Source organism: Dreissena polymorpha, chromosome 14, assembly GCF_020536995.1.
Source record: "Dreissena polymorpha isolate Duluth1 chromosome 14, UMN_Dpol_1.0, whole genome shotgun sequence".
Taxonomy (NCBI): Eukaryota; Metazoa; Mollusca; class Bivalvia; order Myida; family Dreissenidae; genus Dreissena; species Dreissena polymorpha.
Window position 1 is genome coordinate 20,246,014 of NC_068368.1, and position 27,049 is coordinate 20,273,062.

A 27,049-nucleotide genomic window follows, 5' to 3' on the forward strand; every position below is an offset into this window, starting at 1 on the left:
ACATGATTGCTTGAAAAAGTTTCACATTTTACATCTCAAGTAAAGTGTTAGAATTGATTCAGTGCTGTGTAGCCTTTATTGACTTGTTTCCAGTTGTGGTAATTCGGTTTCAGAAGATTTCAGCGTTCCTGAAGCGAAATGGCGGTTCATTAACTGAAACTTTGCTTTAAGATGTTGTTTATTATGGTAAGCCGAGTACGCAGTTATTAATTAACCTTCATTTACTATGTACTTAGTGTATAATACAGATTCTATATAACGAATGTTAATCGATTTAATAGATCGATTTGGAAGTTTGTTCGGTTTGATGATACGAATCAAGATGGCGGATTTGTTTGACTTCCAAGTCGAGTATGCTATAAAACGATTTTTTTCAGATTATAATATTTGTTCATTTGTGCTAATTCCTTAACCCACCAATAACAAAATTCAAGTTCTGGTTACGTGTTTATCACTATCTTCTATAGATGTTATTTTGTCGATGTCGACACTATCGGTTACACACCACTATATTGAGTCGTGTTCTGAGAAAACTGGGCTAAGATAATGCATGTGGGTAAAGTGTCGTACCAGATAAGCCTGTGAAGTCCACAAAGGCTAATCAGGGACGACATTTTCCGCCTAAACTTGATTTTCAGTAGGGAATTCCTTTAAACTTAAAATACCATATAAGTGTAAAGTGTCGTCCCTGATTAGCCTGTGCGGACTGCAGAGGCTTATCTGGGACAACACTTTAGGCACATGCGTTATGCCCAGTTTTCTCAGAACATGACTCATATTATTTACACCTAAACACACATAATGATAACTAGAAATGGCGCAGCAGAGGCCAACGCGTATCCCCACGCCGCATGTTTGACCCAGAAGGCACCCCAGGGTTGGTTATGGGGCCATGCATAGTTGAGATTGACCGTATTGTCATAAGAGATGTTCAGTATAACTGGGAAGTGAATCCGTGTAGAGATGAAGAAGTTAGTGTAAAATAACATAAAACAAGAGATGTGTTTGTCAGAAACACAATGCCCCCTCCTGCACCGCTTTGATTTATTTATAAAAAAAATATCATTTGGCAGGTTCATTACTTGCTTACCTTAAAAGCTTATTACTTCCCTTGGATTTGTTTTTTTTACCTTTGACCTTGAAGGATGAACAAACACAATGCCCCCTCCTGCTCCGCTTTGATTTATTAAATTTGTGTATATCATTTGGCAGGTTCATTACTTACCTCCTTTTAAAGCTTATTACTTCCCTTGGGTTGTTTTTTTACCTTTGACCTTGAAGGATGACCTTGAACTTTCACTACTCTAAATGTGCAGCTCCATGAGATACACATGCATGCAAAATTTGCTATCTTCAATATTGCAAAAGTTATGGCCAAATCACCATACCGGGGGCATAAAAATGAGTGAAAATCTCTGACCAGGTGCCACCCCAACCCTCATAACTTTTGACCCAGGGGTCATATCAAAATTCCAAATAGTGCAGGGTCGCACATATGCTCATAGCTACCATGTGTGTAAGTTTCAAGGTTCTAGTGCTTATAGTATAGGAGGAGATAGTGGCCAGGATGGACGGACATACGGCGGAAATAACCACAATATCCCCACGCTTTTCAAAAAGCGTGGGGATAACGGGGATAATGACTGTTAGTGCTTCAATGGGAGTCAAAATGGGATGCTTTGTACATGAAAATTGGTCCCTGTCTGTTGAATAATATGGATGCGCCAGGGTGTGTTATTTTAGCATATACCGTAATTTTGGCAGCCTTTTAACAAGTGCTGAAGTTGCTTCTTTGAGAAGATTATTACAACCATTAAAGAGGTATTATGATGGTGTGCTGTTAAAGTTGTTATTGATGATGATGAAGATGATGATGATCTATTAAACTTTGTACAGACAGCCTATTTTGCAGGAGAGGCAACTAGCAACTGGCTTACTGAGTTGTGCATGTGGAGTTGTCTCCCATAGATAAAATGATAATAATTATCCCCACCCCTTTTGAAAGGGGATACTGTGGTTATCTCCTCCGTCTGTCCGGTTGTTGGTTCGTCCTGGCCACTATCTCCTCCTACACTATTAGTATTAGCATTAGAACCTTGAAACTTACACACATGGTAGCTATGAGCATATGTGCGACCCTGCACTATTCGGAATTTTGATCTGACCCCTGGGTCAAAAGTTATGGGAGTTGGGGTGGGGCTGGATCAGAGATTTTCACTTATTTTTGTAGGTTATTTTACATTAACTTCTTCATTTCTACACCAATTTACTTCAAATTGATATTGAACCTCTTTTATGACAATACGGTAAATCTCAACTATGCATGGCCCCATTACCAACCCTGGGGCGCCCCGCCCACATAGACCACACCCTCCCAAAATTGCCTTTTACTATAATTTCTTCCTTGCTACACTGATTCACTTCTAATTGATACTGAACTTCTATAATGACAATACGGTCAATTATGCATGGCCCAATTACCAACCTTGGGGAGCCCCTGGGTCAAACATGCGGCGTGGGGATACGTGTCGGCCTCTGCCGCGCCATTTCTAGTTTCGTTCTGTGTTCGAAATTTTTATCTCAAAACTCTCATGATTATTTGCATAGAAAGTAAATTTTATGTTTCTTAAAGTGCTTCTGTTCTTCTGTACTCCGCCTTCTCAGAATAGTTTATTCCTTTGGGTCTCTGGTGAGCGCTTTAGGGCCAATGGCTCTCTATTCCAAGTGTCAACCAAATATTCTTCAGCAGCATCAGCAGGAGATAAATGCATGTGCGTAAAGTGTCGTCCAAGATTTGCCTGTGCAGTCCGCACAGGCTAATCAGGGACGACACTTTCTGCTTTTATGGTATTTTTTGTTTTAAAAAGAAGTCTCTTCTAAATGCTAATCCAGTTAAGGGTGAAAGTGTTGTCCCTGATTAGCCTGTGTGGACTGCACAGGCTACCGGTAATCTGGGACGTCACTTTACGCACATGCATTATGCCCAGTTTTCTCAGAACGCGACTCAAGTGTTTTTGTAAGGCAAGTATCAAATTGCCAGATGTTTGACACAGAAGGCAATTCATGATGTGTCTGTTAAAGAAAGATTACCATGTCTTTTTCCGCTCTAACATGTAGTTAAATGAGTTAAATACATTCACTTTCTTTCAGATTCTGCAACAATAGTCATGGAAGGCCTACATGACTCTGAGGGAAATGTTGTCTACATTGTCCAACAAGAGGTGATGACTCTATTGCACTTGTTCTTTCCAGCATAATTTTCAGAATGTTTTCTGGTTGTTGTTGTAGTGAAATAGAAGCATTTTGATTAATTTACTTTAAGAGAATGGACAATATTAAAAAATGATTTGATTCATAATATTTTAGTCACAAGATAAGCCCTAATTGATTTGATTCGCTTGTGTTAAAAAAAAACAAGTAAATAATCCTGTAAACTTACTTACCTAGTACTTAGCTTATTTCTGAGTGTGGGTGTGGTTTTAATCCAACAGTGATCCATCAAATCTTGTTCTGGTTCATGCATAATTGTTATTGTACCCCTTTAAACAAAGTATAAGAAGAGACATACATGTATTGAAGTCACCCAGTATCTGTCACTTTATCAGTCTGTCAGAATTGTATCAGAATTAAATTTCATAAGTTTGTGGAGTAACTGTTTCTTCCATGATAAATGATAAAATCAACAGCAATGCTCAAGGTGAGCTTTTACGATCACCCTATATATGGCACAGTGCAGGATAAGGTGTGCGACATGACATTGTACCTTGTCACCACTCTAGAGGCCACATTTGTCATCCAATCTTGATGAAACTTGGTCAGAATGTTTCACTTAACAAATATCGGCAGTTTTCAATAAGGGTCATGTTTATTAAAAACAGATAAACAGGTCTAATCTTAGAAAAAACCTGTAAACACAATAGAGAGAAACATTTATGACTCAAATTGCATTATCAGTGTAGAAACAAACATTAATGACTCATTCTTTGCGATACTTAATCAGATATTTATCTTTACAGTAATTAAGCCGAGTTCATGTCATTAATAACATAAAATGACATGGGTCATGTCATAAACTTTTTATGAAAATTCTTTATTTTTAGACAGTAGTCTAAGAATCTTTTGACCCTAATCATTCTTAGTTCTGATTTATACCTTGATATGTAGGGCCTAGATGGGATCACATACACCCTGGTGGATGGTGTGGGGGAGGCCATTGAGGGTCAGCAGGTTACCATGGTTACTGATGGGGAGCAGCTACAGGGCCTGCCAGGGGACCAGCTTCACACGCTGCAGCAGCTGGGAGTCCTGGAGATTGGTAGGGAGTAAATTTGTCACAATAAGTATGGGGTTTGCGTGTTTTGAAAGTTTTCACGCAACATGAACATTATATGAGCCTTGTTCTGGGAAAGCTGTGCTTAATACACGTGCATTAAGTTTCCCCCAGATTAGCCTGTGCAGGCTGCTTTGTTTTCTTGCTTTTGTGGAATTTTCCATTTTAAAATCCATTGTAGGCAGAAAGTGTGGTCTCTGATTTGCCTGTGTGGGCTGCAAAAGTAAATATGGAAAGATACTTTACTAAAATGCATGCAGTTCAGTTTTCCCAGAACAGACTCATTTATCAAAAAGGATCTTATGTATATGGTACAATTTATATGTTGTTCATTTATTGAACAAAATGTTTTTGGCATCTATGGAACAAGACCATGAATATATTTTGGCCTGTCTGATTCCCAATTGTGACACACAGTTCATAAAAATACACATTTTCTATGTCATGGTGACCAGCTACTTAATATTTATCTAGATTTATTGTAAGACCTTATACAGTTGCAATTGGCATTTAACAATTTTATGTTTAATTGCTTTTGCTAATGAATGGTTTTAAATGAGATGAAATTGTCAATGAAATTCTTGAATTTAAATGAACCAATTTGTTCTACAGCTCATGGTTGAAACGTATTCACAACTTAATTGTGCATATTTAGCACTATTGCATGGAGATATGGCATCATTTCAGCCCCGGACATGAATGCTGACCAGGTTGAGGGTTCAACTGTCAAGGCACAGGGACTGGTCTGTCATCTTTGTTCTCAAGTCCTCAGCAGCTTTGAAGGTACGTACTGAAGAATGAAGTTGTCAAAGATGTTCACTAGCAGATTTAGGCGGTTGTTTTTAGTTCACCTGAGCACAACGTGCTCATGGTGAGCTTTTGTGATCGCCTTTTGTCCGTCGTGCGGCGTCAACATTTTGCCTTGTGAACACTCTAGAGGCCACATTTATTGTCCAATCTTCATGAAACTTGGTCATAACATTTGTCCCATGGATACCTCGACTAAGTTTGAAACTGGGTCATGCTGGGTCAAAAACTAGGTCACTAGGTCAAAAAAAAGAAAAACCTTGTGAACACTGTAGAAGTCACATTTTATGCCTAATCTTCATGTAATTTTGTCAAAATGTTTGTCTAAATGATATGTTGGTTGATTTCATAAATGGTTCCGGTCCGTTTATAAAGGCCAGGGGGCGGGGTAGTATTCCTTATATGGCTATAGAGAAACCTTGTGAACACTCTGGAAGTCACAATTTTTGCCCAATCATCATGAAACTTGGTCAAAACATTGGTTTCATTAATATCTCGGACGAGTTCGAAACTGGTTCAGATCGTGAAAAAACATGGCCGCCAGGGGGCGGGGCAGTTTTCTCTATATGTATATAGTGAAAACATGTGAACACTCTAGAAGTCACATTTTTGGTCCAATCTTCATGAAATTTGGTCTGAAGATTGGTCTCATTGATATCTTGGATGAGTTCGAAAATGGTGACGTTTGCTTGAAAAACATGGCTGCCAAGGAGCGGGGCATTTTTAGCGAGGCTGTTTTCGGAGAAAACCCGAGGTGTTGTCATAGCCTGCTCGTCGTCCGATGTCTGCCGTCCGCCAGCGTCGTGCTAAAACCTTTACATTGGCTCTAAAATCTAAGTTCTTCCACCTTCAACTTTGAAACTTCATATGTAGATGCATCTTGATGAGTTCTACATGCCACACCCGTTGTGGGTCACTAGGTCAAAGGTCAAGGTCACTGTGACCTGAAAAAAAATGAAAAAAAAATGTGACAAGCTTTCGCAGCGGAGCGAGGCACCTGTTATGCAGTGCTCTTGTTCCTTATATGGCTATAGTAAAATCTTGTTAACACTCTAGAGGCCACATTTATTGTCTGATCTTCATGAAACTTGGTCAGTAGATTCATCCCAATAATATCTTGGACGAGGTTGAAAATGATGCCAGTTTGTTCAAAAACATGGCTGGCAGGGGGCGGGGCATTTTTCCTTATATGGCTATTGTAAAACCTTGTTAACACTCTAGAGGCCACATTTATTTTCCGATCTTCATGAAACTTGCTCAGAAGATTTCTTTCAATTATATCTTGGATGAGAACAAAAATGGTAACCTTTGCTTGAAAAACATGGCTGCCAAAGGGCGGGGAATTTTTCCTTATATGGCTATATATGGCTAAAGTAAAATCTTGTTAACACTCTAGAGGCCACATTTATTATCCAATCTTTATGAAACTTGGTCAGAAGATTCATCCCAATAATATATTGGATGAGTTGGAAAATGATGCCGGGTGGTTGAAAAATATGGCTGCCAGGGGGCGGGGCATTTTTCCTCATATTGCTATAGTAAAACCTTGTTAACACTCTAGAGGCCACATTTATTTTCCGATCTTCATTAAATTTGGTCAGAAGATTTGTCCCAATAATATCTTGTTATCTCAGGTGAGCGACTTTGGGCCTTTTAGGCCCTCTTGTTATTTTAAATTCTTTCACTTAAGACAAATATGCCCCCACCCCCCTACTTTAACTAGTGATGAGAGGTTTACTAGTTTAATAGAATCGCCATGGAATTTCTGCAGTAAAGATTTGTCAGAGGAAGTTCTCTTACGCTTTTCAACATTCACACTTACTTAGATTGTTAGGGATGCTATGAATTTGTGAATGCACGATTGTTATTTCCTACGTTAAACATTACTAAAGATGTACAACTTTTTCAACTTCAATTTCCTTAACGTTATTTATTCTATACACTCTTCCTGTATATCACTAGGCCTAACGGATTTAAAGACCTAGGGTACAATTTTTCATTGTTACTACATTCTACATATAACATGTTGCTCCTGTGGTATTAGCCTTAAGTGTGACCAGGTCTGGTTGATTATACTTTCAGATTACAAGGAGCACCTGCAGTCTGCACATAATGCAAACATTAAAGACTTCAGTGAAACTGATGACAATGTTGGGGCTGCCACTATTGCTGTGTTAGACAGTCAGGGGGCCGACAATGTTGATGTAGCGGACGACGTAGAAGGAGGCTTTCTTAAATGCCCTTACTGCTCCAGGTTGTTTTCTGTCAAGTGGCAGAATTCTCTATTAGAGCATTTGAACACCTGTCACCCACAGCACAGTGGGCCGATTGCTGTAGAACTTGTCAGGATGGAAGAGTGGAAAGAACATGATGGCGCCGGGGACACTCAAGTGAGCGGAGTCCATGACACGCAGGGGAAGACAGAAACGAAAGGACAGGCCATTTGTCCTCTCTGTGAGATGTTGTTTCCACGCAAGTCGTCTCTACCAAAGCACCTAAGAGCCGTCCATAACTTGGGCGATGATGATATCGAAAAGCTGCTCGGGGTGGACTTCGATAACGATACTAAATTTGCCTGTCCGCTGTGCCCAAAAACGTTCAACTGGCCTCGAAGTCTGAAGAAGCACATGATAGAGGCCCACGACCCGGCCATGGGGTCAGCCAGCAAAAAGGGCTGCTACTTCAAGTGTCCGTATTGCAGCCTGGTCACAAGGTATGCATGCAGTGTCCGCAAGCACATCTCCAGGAAACATGCCCTCAAGTGTGTTGGGATAGATGTGAACAAGATGGAGATTCCAAGGGTATCACCAGAAACTGTGGACTCATCGAAATTGAATATTAAAGTCTTGGACAAAAGACCGGCTCAAGAGAAATTTGTAAGCTTCAGTTGTATATTTAGATGTCCATTTTGTGAGTACACGACTCAGCTTCCTTCGAACATGACCCGGCATTTGACGTCTAAAGCTCATAACAATATTTTCTCAGCAGCTGAACTAAAAAGTATAAAGGTTGCTTCCTTCAGGGTGACAAAAGTTCAAAATTCTTCGAATCTTCCAAATCTGCAGTTACAGGATAATCTCAAGTCGATTATTAACGATAAACGAAAACTATTAGGTTTGCCATTTTTGAATGACTTACCAGACGGAAATGAAGAAGAGGCTATAGTATTTGAGTCTGAAATTACAGATGAAGAGCCCAATCATACATCAGAACCAAGCACAATATTCATAGATTGCCTGAAAACTGATGGCGACCCAGATACAAGTTTCAACAATGCTGTGAGCAGTATAACTAGCACTGGCCCTGAAGAGCCAATTGTTGCAGCAGATGAAAATGAACATAATAAAATTAATCCTGTTGACAGCATTGCAAAGCCAACTACTCAGGTACCAGAGGCAATAGTGAAAGTGAAGTGCTTAAAGTGTCCAATCATGTTCAGTGATATTCAGTCCTTGTTACAACACGTTGTCCTTCATGGAAACATACTCGTGAACTTCCTGTGTTCAGTATGCAAGCAAAAATTTCCATTCTTCAGTAAACTAATTGATCATGACAAAAAATGTCATAAAGGAAATTTTGTGAAAAATGTCATGAAGTCAGTAACTATGGCAGCAGTTTCCGGTAGCAATGTGTCAATGACCACCTATGATTGTCCATACTGTGAAATGTTGTTTTCTCAACTGAAAACTCTCGAGCACCATATTGAACAGGATCACACCGACAATCTGCAGCTGTCCATGATCGGTAGTCAAGGGCAGAAGATTGTATCTGGTTTCTACTGTTTCTTCTGTGAACTTGTGTTCGCCAAGGTTGACTCGCTAGTGAAGCACATGCAGATTGGGCACCCCGGCGCGAAGCGGCCATCACAGGACGACGCCTTGCTCAGGAAGTCTGCACGCAAGCGAAAGCTGCCAAAATGGTTGGAAGCCGATATGGAAGTAGATGAAGAGGTTGTGAAAAAGACGAGAACTGATATGCCTGTGAGAGTGGATTCTTTTTCAAGCTCTGCAGATTTGTTTGGTATATCTGATCATTCTCTTGAAGTTGGAAAAGAACAAGAAGTCTCAGAAGCAAATATGGCTTGTTCCCCTGGAAGAAAAATAAAGAAAACCATATTTTCGAAAAAGAACACGAAAGAAGACAAGCCACCACAATCTCAGAACACAAATGAAGATCAGCTTTCAGAATATAAGAACACAACAGAAGGGCATCAGCAACAATCTGAGAACACAAATCTTGACCAGTTGACTCATTTTAAAAACATAAGCGAAGACCAGCTCCATTTGAAAGATAATGTGGAGGACATGTTAAATGATGTGACAAACATGTCAAATGAGAACCCCCACAAAACTGCTGTGGAAAAGAAACGTAAAAAGAGGGGGAAATCAAAAAATACTCCTCAATATGAAAACCAAATAGATGCTTATGTGGAGAAAATGAAATTGGAGGCTGCTGTTGAAAGTAATTCCTGCCCGTACTGTGATTTTAAAGCCAGAAGAGCGGCTGCATTAGCATTCCATATTAATATGAATCATCCGAAAACAGGGGAGCACATGCCGGAGAATGTAACTGTAAAGGAGGAGATTGAAGATCAAGTAATAGATGACTCACACATCTTTGATGGCAGTGACGGGGATGATGACTTTGAAAGTGTGCTTGATGAAGAGGAAGGTGATGAGCATGAGCTGGAGGAAGATGATGACATAGTTCAGGTGGAGCTTGTCTCTGACAGGTACGGGCTCTACATGCAGCATGAGTGCCCATATTGCAGTCAGAAGAACTTTAAAACGTCTCTAGCAAGGAACCAACATGTGCAGCAGAAACATCCGTCAAAGTTCAAGTTGCTCGTCAAACTGACACGACTTCAAAATTCTAAACAACACCAGTGCCCGTTGTGTAAGAATATATTTAAGAACAGGAAATGTGTGATGACACATCTTTTGAGTCATGATGAATTTTCAACAAAAGACAGTAAAAAGAGATCAAACAAGATGTTGGATGAGTTTTTGTCAGTACCAACGGTTTATAAATGTTCACTGTGTTCGGTCATAGGGCTGAATGTTGAATCACTGCATGTTCACATGGAAAAGCAGCACCCATTTGAAGACCTTGACAGCCAAGAGAAGGTGAGAAATATTTACATCATAGATACACCAAAGGTGGAGGACATTGAAGTGAAGTACATGTGTCCTTTCTGTCCGCTTAAGAGTTCATGGCGGTCTGTAGTGTATCGACATGTAGGGAGGAAACATCCCGAGGCCGTGGGTATCAGTGTGGATACTCTGGCTGCAGAGCCGGAGATCAGGGAGGCGGAATACGCCTGCCCCTACTGCCTGGACAAGTTTGTGAGCCGGGAGGCCGTGCAGCTGCATTCACAAGTACAGCACGCCTCACAACCTAGCCTGCATGTAGAGGAGATCAAGCTCGCAGTGGACATTGAGGAGAACGAAGGGGCCTTGAAGTGTCCCTACTGCTCCATGGAGTCTCAGTACGCTACCAGCATAGCACGCCACGTGAGCCGGTGTCACCCTAACAAGGTCCAGCACTTCAGGCTCAACCAGACTTGTTTCAATTCTGAAAATGACGTATATGGAATTCAGTCGGGAAAATTGTTTTCCTGTTCAACTTGTAACTTTAAGAGTAAATACAGGAACTGTGTGAAAAGACATGTGCTGAGGAAGCATCCTCATGTGCCTGCACATAAAAGCATTTTAATGTCTTCTAAACAACCTATAGAACAAAAAATGCCTAGTGTTGTTGCAAAAGAGACTGGATTAGTTGGCAGTTATAACAATTTACTGTATTACTGTCCCTTGTGTAGCTTTGAATGTGACAAACAGAAAGTTGTGTTGAATCACTTGATAGAGGAACATGGCAAGGATAAATGGCATCCAGATAGGTTCACAAGCAAGGATGTCCTAAAGAAGATTATTATCGGAAAGGGTCATAACTTCATATACATTTGCAAGCAGTGCATTGAAGGTTTCCACTCTCTGCAAGCACTGATGCAGCATTTTAAACAGAGCCACAGAAAACGGAAAGTCCAGTACAAAGTGAGAAAGATGGCACATGATGATGAGTTTGTGAATATGTTTGGATGTCCTCATTGTTCATACAGGTCAGTGTGGCCGAGGTTAGTTGATAGTCACATTGACCAGGTGCACCCAAGGACCCCACTGAAGGCCCCCAGCCCGCTGGTGTGTGGTGTGTTGAGTGTACAGGAGGCCAGTGGTGTCGAGTCGGCTCTCTTCAGGTGCCCTTCGTGCGCGGTGTGCTGCACCAGCAGGCAGGGTGTGGTCCTGCATGGGAGCCTCTCCCACCCTGACAGACCCCGCAGCCAGACTGTACACCCCGTGTTGGAACATCTACGTGTTGCTTCAAAACCAGGCAGCGTGAACATCAAACAGGTCCTGCAGTGCTCGCAATGTGAGAGAATGTTTTGCAATGTCCCCAGTATTGAACAGCACCTAAAGACAAGCCATCCTGAGGTGTCATCTGGCCATAACTGGACTGGTCTCTACAAGCAGATGGTGTCACAGTCAAAAAACAAGAACGCACTTAGTAGTCAGTCAGTCAAATGCGTGTGTCCAGGTAAGTTCAACTTACATACTACAGTTTTAAACATTTTAATGTTTTTCTTGATGATTATATTATTCACATACACATTATGGTATATTAATATTTAATGATTTTCATACGCCCGTCTCTTGATATTGTATGAGGGGAACAACCATGCAGATAGGTGATCAGCACATTCATTATCAGTAGCTTTGCTCTGTAAGTTGTACAGTTGTCCTTAAATCTTCACCAAACTTTCTGGGACTGCTTGTTGACATAAAATGGAGTTAAATATAAAAAGTAAGAATACTGCTTTTTCTGCTCTCTAGATAGTACAATTTATATTAAACGTTAACTTATTTCTCTGGACATGCTTCTTTACATAAATGGCAGCCAAGTTTGATTATCAGCCTAAATGTACCAGATACTTCAGAGGTCAGAGTTATGTTTATTAAGTTTAGCTTTATGGTTTTTAAAAAAAGCAAAATTTTCTGCTTCAGCTCATTACGACACACCTTTATTTCAGTCTATGGCCTTGTTCTGATTGTTAATTCACTGCAAGAAAAGATAGGCAGTCTATAAGAATCCAAGGTCTCTTTGTAACATATTGGTACCTGATTCATATCTCTTACACACATGAAGAGATTTTCATGAATCAAAGGCATTCATGCACTTACATGGTCAAGGACACAGTTGAAGTTCAAAACGATCATGGCTGGGAAAACAGCCATTCTTTTTGCTTCCTTGTATCATTTTGTCATTTATTGTATTGAAAGTGTTTATATGTAGAAACTCAGGTAGTCTTTAGCAAATATAGAAATGTTTCTTAGATACCGAAGAAAACTTATTATTTTACTATAGTTTGGAAGAAATCCTACATGGTTGCATTTTAACTAGAAGTTGTTTTTATGCCCCCGGATCGAAAGATCGGGGGTATATTGTTTTTGGCCTGTCTGTCATTGTATGTGTGTGTCCCAAACTTTAACCAAAACTTTCACCTTGGTCATAACTTTTGCAATATTCAAAATAGCAACTTGATATTTGGCATGCATGTGTATCTCATGGAGCTGCACATTTTGAGTGGTGAAAGGTCAAGGTCATCCTTCAAGGTCAAAGGTCAAAAAAACAAATTCAAAAACTTTAACCAAAACTTTAACCTTCTTCATAACTTTTGCAATATTGATGATAGCGACTTGATATTTGGCATGCATGTGTATCTCATGGAGCTGCAAATTTTTCGTGGTGAAGGGTCAAATTTAAGGTCATCCTTTAAGGTCAAAGGTCAAATTTATGGCTTCAAAGCGGCGCAATAGGGGGCATTGTGTCTGACAAACACATCTCTTGTTGGTCTTACACTTAATCCTTATGATACAATTTTTGTTAAGCTGTGTTTAAAATGTTCTTGTGTTTGAATACTAGCTTGTGGTCGGGAGTGTGCTAACTTGAGGTCCCTACAAGCCCACATGAAAGTGGCTCATGAATCGATCGCTGAGACGTACACTGTTTTGGAAAACATTCTGGACACAGTTTCCAATGCTGTCGGTAGGTAATATATGCATTGAAAACAATCTGGACATAGTCTCCAATGCACTTGGTAGATAATATATGCATTGAAAACATTTATTGCCATAATCATTCTGTAGTTTTACTTCCAATAATTCTTCAATTTTTAGCGCGGCTGTTTTCGGAGAAAACTCGTGGTATTGTGATAGCCAGCTCGTTGTGTCGTGTCTGTCGTCATCCAAGTCGTGCTAAAATCTTAATATTTTGTCAAGGTTTTGAACATTTGCTCTACAATTAAAGTGCTTCAACCAATAACTTTGAAACTTCATATGTAGCTGCACCTTGATGAGGTCTACATGCCACACCCTTTTTGGGTCACTATGTCAAAGGTCAAGGTCACTGTGACCTCTTAAAAAAAAAAATTCTGACAAGCTTTCCCGAGCATGGCACCCTGTTATGCGGTGCTCTTGTGTTAAATTATGTATTTTCCTGGATAAAAGTCAAATTAATATGTATCTCAGCACAAGATATTAAACTATACTGATACTTGATACTGATACTTGTGTCACATGTTCCTTCTGCAAAGATAATATAATCATTAGCAATATATAAAAATGTAGACGCAGTTTGAGAATTGTTCTCTTTCACATTTATTTTAGTTCAACTTCCAGTAGTTTTCATTTTGGAGGTGAATAGATTTTAGCCTTGCTCTGGCAAAAATGGGGCTTAACTCTTTCAGTGCTGGAACCGAATTTTGAAGGCCTTTGCAAACAGTTTAGATCCAGATGAGACGCCACAGAACGTGGCGTCTCATCAGGTTCCAAACTGTTTGCTATTCTGATTGTATTCTTTGAAAAAAAATCAAAGAAAATGCTAATTTTAGAAATTCAGCAGACAACATTTTAGCAGACTACAAATTTCCCAGCATGCAAAGGGTTAATGCATGTGCGTTCAATGTGTTCCCAGATGAGCTTGTACAGTCAGCAAAGGCGAATCAAAGGCAACACTTCCTGCTTTTATCGTAGATTTTGTTTAAAAGATTTTGTTTAAAGAAAGACACTCCTTAGCAAAAATCCAGTAAAGCCACAGCAACATTCCAGATTAGCCTGTATGAACTTCACAGGCTAATCTGGGACAACACTTTAAACACTTGTGTGTTTAGCCCTGTTGTTTAGCCCTGTTTTCCCAGAATTAGGCTCAATTGTAAAGTCTGTTATAATTTAATGAATGAAGGCGGATTTAGGCGATCTATTGGATCTGTCTTAATTACATTAAATCTCAATTTTCAGAACCAAGACACCACCACAACATTCGAAAAAGAAAACCAGCGTTTACAGGTGGGCCATACAGTTAGTGATATAAATGTAAAATACAGATTTTACCTGCATTTTATGTTTTTACCTTGAAAGATGAAAAAAATGTGAAGTGGTATTTCCATACTAGTGTTATTTCCTGTTAGCAAAAGTTATAACACACCATGGACTAAACAATCCCATTATGTTTGGTACTGATAGAATATGTTGATATTTCAACTTTGGATAGGAGATGCCTTGCATTTATGACAATGTACTTTTCATGCTATATCACAGGCCATAACTTTGATGTTTTGGTGTTTGAAGGTGGTTTAAGGAGATGACTCATTTTTTTAAAAATCACTCGAATAGTTTCTATGTTTCCAAACTGTAAAAGAATGTATTATTATAAAGTGGAACCCCTCTTAACCCGATCCCCTCTAAACCAGAATTCTCTCTCAACCGGACAATATGTTGAATCCTGGCCCCGTGTTCACAAAACATTTTTTGCAATCGAAAATCGATTTTGCTTGTCATTGAAAATGGATTTCCATTGTAATTGATAGGCAAAAATAACAATGGATGTCAGTTAAAATCGATGTTGGATTGCAGAATCGTTTTGTGAACACGGGGCCAGTTTATTTCCTTTTGTAAACATACATAAAAAGGGTTCTGTTTATCAGACATCAGACAGATTGTTATTAAGTTGTGCACTGCTGATGACAGATGTGCGCAGTTAACCAAGTGGCTGAACAATTTTACAGACTGAAAAGTGCACGTCACATTTATGGGAAATTTAAAGCTTTTGATTTGGTATCTTAATACACATGCTTATACTTATAATGTTTACTGATAACATATACATTTATAAACTTCTTAAGTGGTGTTTGTTTTTGGCATGTAATAATGTATGATTGCCATGGACCAAGTGTGTTCAAATTATGCCTCTAGAGTTAACCCATTACCTATTAGAAGCAAAGTGAAAATGGCTTTTGCAACCAGCATAAAACCAGAACAGCCAGTGAGTAACTGGAAGTCTGTTCAGGTTTTATGCTGTTTGCTGCTCATCAGTATCTTAAGGTTGGAAATAAAGTCTTGATTCAAGTAAAGAAGATTTTAAATGTAATAAGATTTTCTAAGGGACTACAAACGCATCAAAGTGCGTTTCTAAGGGGTAAAGGGTTAATATTGACCCAGTCCTGTGGTTTACGGGTTTATATTGTGGCATTTTTTCAGGCCGTAAGTCCGGTCGCTACTTCCACTGCGGGCTCTGCAGGCTGGTGGTGAGGTCAGGCCCGTCATTAAGGCTGCACTACAGGCTCAAACATGCCACCTCAAGGTGAGTGCAGGGGTGGGAGGATCTGTTTAAAAAAAAATGCAATGAAAATGATAAAAAAGGTCAATCAATGATAATGAAAAGGTCAAGGCAAATGGCTTACCGTACTAAAACTATAAAACTTTAGACAGAATACTGCAAAAATACATTCAGAACATAAAAGTATCAGTTATGTTTGAGATAATCACCCAACTCTGTCCATTCCATGTGTGATGTCTTTGTCCAAATCCACATAATTTGTTGTTTCTAGTTTAGTGGCCCCCAGAATTAAGCTTAAGAAAGAACCATGCTGCATGAATATTACCTCACATTTGTATGCAATACACTCAATGACTTCTTGTTGCTCTCTTACAAGATTGTATGAGCTTTTTGGGGGGAATGGCTGAATGGATGAGGGAATAGTAATGTCCCAGATGAGCCTGTGCAATACACACAGGCTAATCAGAGGCACTTTCTACTTTTATTTTGGGTTTTTGGGCCAAGGTAGGATGGTATATATCAGTTGGACAGACCATCTCTTAGTCTCTCTGTCCATCTGGCACTCGTTTGTGGAGTTTTTTCTTTACACTTTGAGATATTGACATGATACCTAGTTATAGTTGTGTTCTGGTAATTGATATTTGACGAAGTTGCGGGCCTTGGAATTTTCTCTTAACACTTTTCAATGTACAGTTTTCCAGACTTTTTTTACGAAAAGCTTTTAGATATTTAGATTTTTAGTCTGAGTTTACCTGCATGACTTTCAGATAAAGGTTGAGTTATCTACGCATGTGGAGTTTTTAGACAAAACTGTAATGAGGGGGCATCTGTGCCCTATGGACACATATCTTGTTTCATTAAAATAAGTTTCTTCTGAGCAAAAATCCAAATGAGGCGGAAAGTGTCACCCGCTATGAGCCTGTGCAGACTGCACAGGCTAATCTAGGAAATACTTTACGCACATTTATTGAGCCCAGATTTCCGAGAGCTAGGCTCATATTTGTTATGTATTTGTTGAAGGTCAAGGATGGGACAGTCTAGACCCCGGTGCTGTGTGTGCCACAGAACAGTCAGCTCATGGCACCAGCTGATGCAGCATAAGATTAAAGCTCATCGAAATAAACAGCTCACATTCAGGTAGGAGGCTAAACAAGCTGTCTAATAATCTGGTAAGTTGTAGTTCTATCACCTTAAATGATTTTTGAAGAAGCATTAATCTTTAGCTCGGCTGTTTTCGGAGAAAACCCGAGGTATTGTCATAGCCAGCTCGTCGTGTCCGCCGTCCGTGTCAAGGTTTGTAAAGGTTTTTAACATTAGCTATAAAATCAAAGTCCTTCCACCTACAACTTTGAAACTTCATATGTAGATGCACCTTGATGAGTTATACATGCCACACCCAATTTTGGGTCACTAGGTCAAAGGTCAAGGTCACTGTGATCTGACAAGCTTTCACAGCCGAGCTTGGCACCCGTTACGCGGTGCTCTTGTTATGTCCCCAACTATAGTAGTGGAGGACATATTGTTTTTGCCCTGTCTGTTGGTTGGTCTGTCTGTCTGTCTGTCTGTCTGTCTGTTTGCGCCAACTTTAACATTTGCAATAACTTTTGCAATATTGAAGATAGCAACTTGATATTTGGCATGCATATGTATCTCATGGAGCTGCACATTTTGAGTGGTGAAAGCTCAAGGTCAAGGTCATCCTTCAAGGTCAAAGGTCATATATATGGGTCAAAATCGCTAATTTAATGTTCGCTTTTGCAGTATTTCAATATTCAAGATAGCAACTTGATTTTTGGCATGCATGTGTATCTCATGGAGCTGCACATTTTGAGTGGTGAAAGGTCAAGGTCAAGGTCATCCTTCAAGGTCAGAGGTCAAATATATGTTACCAAAATCGCTCATTTTATGAGTACTTTTGCAATATTGAAGATAGCAACTTGATATTTGGCATGCATGTGTATCTCATGGAGCTGCACATTTTGAGTGATGAAAGGTCAAGGTCTTTCTTCAAGGTCAGAGGTCAAATATATGTGGCCCAAAGCGCTTATTATGCCCCCCTTCAAAGAAGAGGGGGTATATTGCTTTGCTCATGTCGGGCTGTCGGTCGGTCCACCAGGTGGTTTCCGGATGAGAACTCAAGAACGCGTGGGCCTAGGATCATGAAACTTCATAGGAACATTGATCATGACTCGCAGATGACCCCTATTGATTTTGAGGTCACTAGGTCAAAGGTCAAGGTCACGGTGACCCAAAATAGAAAAATGGTTTCCGGATGATAACTCAAGAACGCTTATGCCTAGAATCATGAAACTTGATAGGTAGATTGATAATGACTGACAGATGACCCCTATTGATTTTCAGGTCACTAGGTCAAAGGTCAAGGTCACGGTGACCCGAAATAGTAAAATGGTTTCCGGATGATAACTCAAGAACGCTTATGCCTAGAATCATGAAACTTCATAGGTAGATTGATAATGACTGGCAGATGACCCCTATTGATTTTCAGGTCACTAGGTCAAAGGTCAAGGTCACGGTGACCCGAAATAGTAAAATGGTTTCCGGATGATAACTCAAGAACGCTTATGCTTAGAATCATGAAACTTCATAGGTAGATTGGTAATGACTGGCAGATGACCCCTATTGATTTTCAGGTCACTAGGTCAAAGGTCAAGGTCACGATGACCCGAAATAGTAAAATGGTTTCCGGATGATAACTCAAGAACGCTTATGCCTAGGATCATGAAACTTGATAGGTAGATTGATAATGACTCGCAGATGACCCCTATTGATTTTCAGGTCACTAGGTCAAAGGTCAAGGTCACCGTGACCCGAAATAGTAAAATGGTTTCCAGATGATAACTCAATTAAGCTTATGCCTAGGATCATGAAACTTCATAGGTACATTGATCATGACTCGCAGATGACCCCTATTGATTTTGAGGTCACTAGGTCAAAGATCAAGGTCATGGTGACCCGAAATAGTAAAATGGTTTTTGGATGATAACTCAAGAACGCTTATGCCTAGGATCATGAAACTTCATAGGTACATTGATCAGGACTCGCAGATGACCCCTATTGATTTTATGGTCACTAGGTCAAAGGTCAAGGTCACGGTTACCCGAAATAGTAACATGGTTTCCGGATGATAACTGAAGAAGGCTTATGCCTAGGATCATGAAACTTGATAGGTAGATTGATCAGGACTCGCAGATGACCCCTATTGATTTTCAGGTCACTAGGTCAAAGGTCAAGGTCACAGTGACAAAAAACATATTCACACAATGGCTGTCACTACAACGTAGAGCCCATATGGGGGGCATGCATGTTTTACAAACAGCCCTTGTTTTATGAATACTTTTGCAATATTGAAGATAGCAACTTGATATTTGGCATGCATGTGTATCATATGGAGCTGCACATTTTTAGTGGTGAAAGGTCAAGGTCAAGGTCATCCTTCAAGGTCAAATATATGGGTCAAAATTGCTCATGTAATGTCACTTCTGCAATATTGAAGCTAGCAATTTTATATTTGAAATGCATGTGTATCTCATGGAGCTGCACATTTTGAGTGGTGAAGGGTCAAGGTCAAGGTCATCCTACAAGGTCAAACGTCATATAGGGGGACATTGTGTTTCACAAACGCATCTTGTGTTAAATTATGTATTTCCCTGGATAAAAGTCAAACTAATATGTATCTTAGCACAAGATATTAAACTATACTGATTTTTTTGCTCACCTGTGCTCAAGGTGAGCATTTTTATGCCCCCAGATCGAAAGATCGGGGATATACTGTTTTTGGCCTGTCTGTCTGTCAGTCAGTCAGTCAGTCAGTCATTGTATGTGTGTGTCCCAAAACTTTAACCTTGGTTAAAGTTTTGCAATAACTTTTGCAATATTGAAGATAGCAACTCGATATTTGGCATGCATGTGTATCTCATTGAGCTGCACATTTTGAGTGGTGAAAGGTCACCCTTCAAGGTCAAAAGTCAAAAAACACAATCCAAGGGAAGTTATAAGCTTTAGAAGGGAGATAAAATCTAAACCTGCCAAATGAAATATTGAAATTGTATATCAAAGCGGCGCAATAGGGGGTATTGTGTTTCTGACAAACACATCTCTTGTTTATTGTGTTCTCACTTCTGTCTGTGTTTGTTGTTTGACTTCAACACTGCATTTGTGAATTACCTATGACTGGATTTATTCAAGGGGGTGAACATAAACAATGCGTTAGTTTAAACCTACTTAAGCTCAATTGCATAGAAATCCTAAGGCTTCTTTTAAACGCTCTCGATTCCGTTTCCTGGGACTAGAACCAGTACCTTGTGTCTATGGGGGAGATCTAAAGAACACTGCCACAGTGGGGATCAAACGCATAACCTCCCGATCGCTAGGCGGACGACATATCCACAACGCCACGGCGTCCTACAAAACAAAAACGCATAAGAAGGGTTATAGGGTGTATTTGATGGCTATTTAGTAAAGCTGGCAGGGTTTTTTGTTTACAATAATTGAAGAACCAGTATTTGTTCAATTAAGTATTCTATTAACTGAGTATTCTCAGTTAAGTGAAAAAATACAGGGTTTTTGTGTACAGACTTCCGTTGAAATCAAGATATACTTTTAACAGAAACAAGGGAAGGAAACCAGTATTGAATTTACTATGTGCACTAAATTGTACTTTAATCCCTCATACATATTTAATTAACTTAAAAAGTGTTATGGGAAACAAGGTTTGTGTTCTCAATTTACAAATCACATAAATAGGCACATAAGTATGACCCTTTTTGTGATGCTGAATGTTTGCACAGAAAATAATCTTTTTCCTTTGTTTCAAAGTCCCTACGTCAAATTAAAAAAAAGCTTACGAACCTCTTGAGGCCTCATTTAACGCCCAATCATTGTATAAACATGAAGAGAACATTTGACCTGATGATATCTGGAATGAGTTAGAAACTTGGTCATGTGGTTTAAAAAACTAGGTCACTTTGTCAAATTAAAAACAACAACTATTGAACACTCTGGATGCATCATTTATTGCCAAATATTAATAAAAACTTTGAAACATTGGGTCATGAAGTAGGTTACAGGTAGGTTACAGGTCAAATGATAAAACTTGTGAATACAACAGAGGTCATATTTATTGCCCAGTCTTCATAAAACTTGATGAAAAAAAGCCAAATTTGATATCTTGAATGAATGCAACAATGGGTCAAGAATTAGGACACCAGATTTAATCAAAGTAAAAGATCGTGAACACTCTGAAGGCCATATTAATAGCCCAATGTTCATGAAACTTGGTTGGAACATTTGTCCCACTGTTGTTACCACTTGTAATGAACCTGGGTCATGTGGGATCACAAATTAGGTTAATAGTTCACACTAAATGAAACTTTTGTGAGCAATCTTGAGGCTACATTTATAACCCAATCATTATGAAACTTGGCGAGAATATTTGTCCTATTCATATCTTGGCTGAGTTTGAAACAGGGTCTTGTTTGATCAAAAACTAGGTCACAGATCAAGATAAAACCGTGTGAACACTGAAGAAGTGACATTTCTTTGCACAATCTACCTGCAATTTGCTTGTATATATTTCTCAGACGAAAATGTGAAAACTATCGCAGAAAATTTACAAATGTTTTTTTTTCCATTATTTCTGGGCTGATTAAGCAACTGATGGGTGTGTTTTTAAGCATGGCCGCCAGGTATATATGTGTGTTCGTCCATATTTCGTCATTAATATATTGTGAAAACTAGTGAAACCTTCTTGCTCAGAACAGTCAAGTTTCTTGGGTTCTCATGTTAGCGCCTAAGGGCCTCTGGCTTTCTTGCCATGTTGTCGATTTTGACCTAACTAGTTCTATTGGAAATGGCGTTACTGACTAGTTTTAGGATTTGTCATGAAATAATGCTAACTTGCAATTGCCCAATAACTCTTATTCAAGTTGGTTGAGATGTCAAGTATGTGTGCCTAGTACCAGTAAACAGGTGTACCTATCGGTGTATATATCCTTCGTTAGCCTACATATTACTGAATTACTTTCAAATACAGCGCTTTTCTCCACACAATATTTATTTACCTTTAAAAAAAAAATCTGTTATTTATAAGTATTACTGGTTATCAGACATTATTTAAAAAAAATATACTGTTTATATTTAGGTGCAGGACATGTTTTAGACAGTTTTCCAGTCTGAAGGATAAACTTGCTCATGGCGATGTTTGCCCTGCTAGAACTGTTATGTTTGAATGTCCCTTTGATAACTGTGGATACAGGCAAGTGGCAGTTGTATATTTTTGTAAAACTTTCTCTCTTAATAAAAACTGCGCCTAGTACATGGCCTTGGGCACAGGCTAATCAAGGATGACACTTTCTAAATGGTTTTTTTTGTTGTTAAAAGGTCTGTTCTAAACACAAATCCAGTGTAAGCAGAAAGTGTTGTCCCTTTTTAGCCTGTGCAGACTGCACATGCTTATCTGGGTTTACACTTTAAGTGCATGCATTAAGCCCAGTTTTTCCACAATGGGGATCATATTTTTCTATTGTAAAAAAGTAACTGTTCACAACTGAATTATTTTACAAGATAGTCTTTCTTACAAAATTGATTAAAAATTTAAAGAGATTTCTGTTATTGTATATGTTGTTATTTAAAACTTCATTTTGAAGTGCTAATGAAATGAAGTTATTCTTAACAACTATCATTCTTCGCCATTAACTGTGATTGACTGGATGGTATGTTTGGCTTTAAATAGATCAAAGTACAAGAGATTGGTGAAGGTGCATCTGCATCAAAGACATGATGTGCCCATCAACACTGGCAAACAGTTGAGTTATGGTAGGTACCTAGCAGCTAGCCATTTAGATGAACGTTAATGTACAGGTATGTATGTCCAAACCATGCTTTTTTGGACGATATTCCTTTTTATGCTCCCCCAAAAAATGTTAGGGGGGAGCATATAGTCGCCGCTTCGTCTGTCCGTCCATCCGTCCGTGTGTCCGTATGGCACAATTTTTGTCCGGGCTATTTCTCAGCAACTAATGACCAGAATTCAATGAAACTTTATGGGAAGCTTCACTAACAAGAGCAGATTTGCATATTATCAGCAGGTTGTGGTCGGATGATTTTTCACAGAGTTATGGCCCTTTGAAATTTTCCATTAACTGTACATATAGTGCAATTCTTGTCTAGTGTTTTTCCCAGGCCATTTTAGCGTGGCGAAAAGCCACGCCGCCCTCCCGGATCGCCACGCTGCCCTTTTTAAAAGCAAATTTCGCCACGCGCCCTTTTTTTCAAAGGCAAATTTCGCCACGAAATTTGCCTTACGATCTAACTTGGTCCGCAAAATCAGCTTCCTTGATTGTCTGTGACGCTCCGACTGTGCTTGATTTACTCGAGAGGCGTCAACGTCTAATCAACTATATTTAATTGAGCAGATTTAATCTATAACAGTGCTCGATTAGGTCTTACTGGCTGCCCCAAAGCTGTGAATTAGTCATGCGTGAATAACCCCGTGTCAGTATCAATCGATAATGCCGGAGGCTATGTTATACCAAGCGCACTTTTCGCTCGGCAATGTGTACTCCTCCACGATATAATCATTACTTCGGAGACATTTGATGAAAAATTCGATGTTATTCTTGTGGCAATTGTGCTTTGCATGCATTATTCAGTTATATCAAAACATATTTTTTTACGCATAATTACTTTTAAATTCACAAACAAATTTATTCTTTATCGATTTCGTCTTTAAGATAATTAGATCTAATTATTGAAATAATTACCGAGACGTATACCAATTTAACAAAATACTAATCGCGTATACGATTTAACGTTGCTATGCGCACCTGTCGCTTACATCATTTGACATTTTATCAACAAGGCGGACTATACACGTCGTAAACGATCGAACTAACGATGGAGATTATACATTAAGAAGGAATAAATGAAATGTCTGTGATAATCAACGATGCATAAAAATGTTTTAGATAGCAACAACATAATTTATTTATTTGTAATCTACTCGGTGGATGTATGTCACGGAAACGAGTGTTTGCATATTGTTAGAATTCAATTTACTCGCAATGTTATTTTAAACATCTGTCGAGATTATTGTTAGAAAATGGGATAATACAAACATGGTTTCATTTATATGTTAGTGGATCTGTGTATAATCAGATTCATATGCATATATTGCTTTATTATGTTTGTCGTGCTGTACAGTTTATTGAAACAGCATGGAACTTAAATGTTCATTGCAAGGTAAATATATTAATATAAATCATAGTAAGTTAAATACATCTATTACCATTAAATGTGCTTGTTTATATGTTATTTTTTCCACAACTGCTTCGTGGAGCAAATAACATGGAACGTTTTTGCCCTTTTTTGCCTAAACTGCGCGCTAAAATGCCCTTTTTGAAAGTAATGCGCCATGCCCCTTTGCCCTCCTGGGAAAAACACTATTGTCCGGGCTATTTCTCAGCAACTTATGACCGGAATTCAATGAAACTTTATGGGAAGCTTCACTTCAAAGAGTAGATGTGCATATTATCAGCGGGTTCTGGTCAGATGATTTTTCACAGAGTTATGGCTCTTTGAAATTTTATATAAAAAAATTCTTTTCCCCCCCAACTACTGTGCCCTCAAGATGTTTCCTTTTATCTGAATATATAGTGCAATATTGTGAAAAAAAAAAACTTTGGGGAGCATCGCCTGTCTCCGACGGTTTCTTGTTTTAATGGGAAAAAATAGCTCGACTTTTATATATGAAATATATATATAGCGGAGCTATCCTACTCACCTCGGCGTCGGCGTTCCTGTTAGCCTGAGCGTGAGCGTTGGAATGTTTAAGTTTGCGTACCACCTCAAATATTTCTTATTTCGCTTGACATATTGCTTTTAAACTTTGCATACTTCTTTACCAACACGACCTAACCTATAAACAAGAGCAGACAACTGTATCAAGCATTTTGTAAGAATTATGGCCCTTTTTATCCCCCGCCATAGGCGGAGGGATATTGTTTTGGCGTTGTCCGTCCGTCTTTCCGTCCGTCTGTCTGGAGCCATATAAGTGCTTTGACGGATTTCATTGAAACTTGGTATGAGTATATATATGGATAATAGGATGATGCACGCCAAATGGCATTGTACACCATCTGTTAATAACAGAGTTATGGCCCTTTGTATCTTGAAAAAAATGCTTTTTTGTTTGTCCGGAGCCATATCTTGGAAGTGCTTTGGCGGATTTCATTGAAACTTGGTATGAGTGTCCAGAAGAATATTGGCGGAGGATATCAATTTAACGAATTTTAACTTGATTCACTTAGAATATGCATATTATTGATAAATCTATATAAAAGTTTGCGTACCACCTCACATATTTTCTATGTCCCTTGACATACTAGTATTGCTTTCATATTTTACATACTTCTTAACCAACATGACCCCCAATCTATTAACAGGAGCAGACAACTGTAACAAGCATTTTGTAAGAATTATGGCCCTTTTTGCACTTAGAATATGCATATTATTGATAAATCTATGTTAAAGTTTGTGTACCACTTCAAATATTTTTAGCTCGACTATTATATATGAAATATATATAGTGGAGCTATCCTACTCACCCCGGCGTCTGCGTTTCCGTTTCCGTTAGCGTGCAAATGTTAAAGCTTTCGTACTACCCCAATTATTTTCATTGTCCCTTGACTTATTGCTTTCATATTTTGCATACTTGTTTACCAACATCACCCCAACCTATAAACAAGAGCAGACAACTCTATCAAGCATTTTGTCATAATTATAGCCCCTTTTATACTTAGAATATGCATATTATTGATAAATCTATGTTAAAGTTTGCATACTACCCCAAATATTTCCTATATCCTTTGACATATTGCTTTTATATGTTGCATACTTGTTAACCAACATGACCCCAACCTATAAACAAGAGCAGACCACTGTATCAAGCATTTTTACATAATAATGGCCCCTTTTACACTTAGATAATTGAAAATTTGCTTAAATTGCCATAACTTCTTTATTTATGATCACATTTTATTATTACTTTGACAAAACAACACCTACCTGAATACCACAATGGATTCCACCCAAACAATACCCCACGCCCCTACCCAGAATCCCTCCCCCCCCCCCCCCCCACCAGCCCCCCCCCCCACATTTTTTTTTAAACATCATCTAATAAATTACCCCACCCACCCAACATTATACCCCCCTCTCACCTTCCCCCCGACCCTACCCCCCCCATTTTTTTTTAAACATCATCTAATAAATTACCACACCCCACATTATACCCCCTCTCACCCCACCTACCCCCCCTTTCCCCCCCCCAAAATTTTTTTTTTTTTTTCCCTATTTTTATTTTTGAAAGATCGTCTAATAAATGACCACACCCCACATTATACCCCCTCTCAACCCCCCCCCCCCCACTAATTTTTTATATTTTTTTTCCTTTTTTTATTTTTGAAAGATTGTCTAATAAGTTATTGAATATGAACAATTTCCCCATGATGGCTTACGTTATAATGTCAAGCACTCGAATAGTTGAGCGCGCTGTCCTCTGACAGCTCTTGTCTATGTACCTTGTCATATTGCTTTTATATTTTGCATACTTCTTTACCAACATGACCCCAATCTATAAACAAGAGCAGACAACTGTATCAAGCATTTTGTAAGAATTATGTTCCCTTTTTATTATTAGAAAATTGAAAATTTGGTTCAGTTTTGTGTTTAGGTTCACTTTATTCCTAAAGTATTGAAGCTATTGCTTTCATACTTGCAACACTTACTAACTATCATAAGGGGACTGTGCAGGCAAAGTAATGTAACTCTGACTGGCATTTTGACAAAATTATGGCCCCTTTTATACTTAGATGGATTAACATTTGGTTAAGTTTTGTGTTTTAGTCCATTTTACTCCTAAAGTATCATAGCTATTGCTTTCAGATTGGAAAACTCGCTCGCTATCGTAAGGGGACTGTACAGGGAAAATAGCATAACTTTGGCTGGCATTTTAATGGAATTATGGCCTTTTTTTGTCTTAGTAACTTTGAATATTTTGTTAAATTTTATGTTTAGATCCACTTTACTTCTAAAGTATCGAGGCTATTGCTTTCAAACTTCAAATACTTTCTTACTATCATGAGGGCACTGTACCTGGCAAGTTGAATTTGACCTTGACCTTTGAATGACCTTGACTCTCAAGGTCAAATTAATAAATTTTGCTTA

At 38.8% G+C, this 27,049-nt stretch overlaps 1 protein-coding gene across 2 annotated transcripts in view; it reads left to right on the top strand.

Annotated features, from left to right (window-relative positions):
• Nucleotides 1-27,049, top strand: part of LOC127856854 (uncharacterized) — a 39,970-nt gene continuing 12,921 nt past the window's right edge. Inside the window, exons 1-11 of one of the 2 annotated variants that reach the window (XM_052393006.1) lie at nucleotides 1-186; nucleotides 3,151-3,221; nucleotides 4,165-4,315; nucleotides 5,018-5,113; nucleotides 7,220-11,728; nucleotides 13,115-13,237; nucleotides 14,488-14,535; nucleotides 15,727-15,829; nucleotides 16,826-16,942; nucleotides 21,966-22,079; nucleotides 22,557-22,639. In XM_052393006.1, coding sequence (XP_052248966.1) covers nucleotides 3,168-3,221; nucleotides 4,165-4,315; nucleotides 5,018-5,113; nucleotides 7,220-11,728; nucleotides 13,115-13,237; nucleotides 14,488-14,535; nucleotides 15,727-15,829; nucleotides 16,826-16,942; nucleotides 21,966-22,079; nucleotides 22,557-22,639 — 5,398 coding nt within the window. In that variant the 5' untranslated portion in view covers nucleotides 1-186; nucleotides 3,151-3,167. Of the gene's footprint in view, nucleotides 187-305; nucleotides 352-3,150; nucleotides 3,222-4,164; nucleotides 4,316-5,017; nucleotides 5,114-7,219; nucleotides 11,729-13,114; nucleotides 13,238-14,487; nucleotides 14,536-15,726; nucleotides 15,830-16,825; nucleotides 16,943-21,965; nucleotides 22,080-22,556; nucleotides 22,640-27,049 lie in introns of those variants that run through there. The other variant, XM_052393007.1, reaches the window with a different exon arrangement.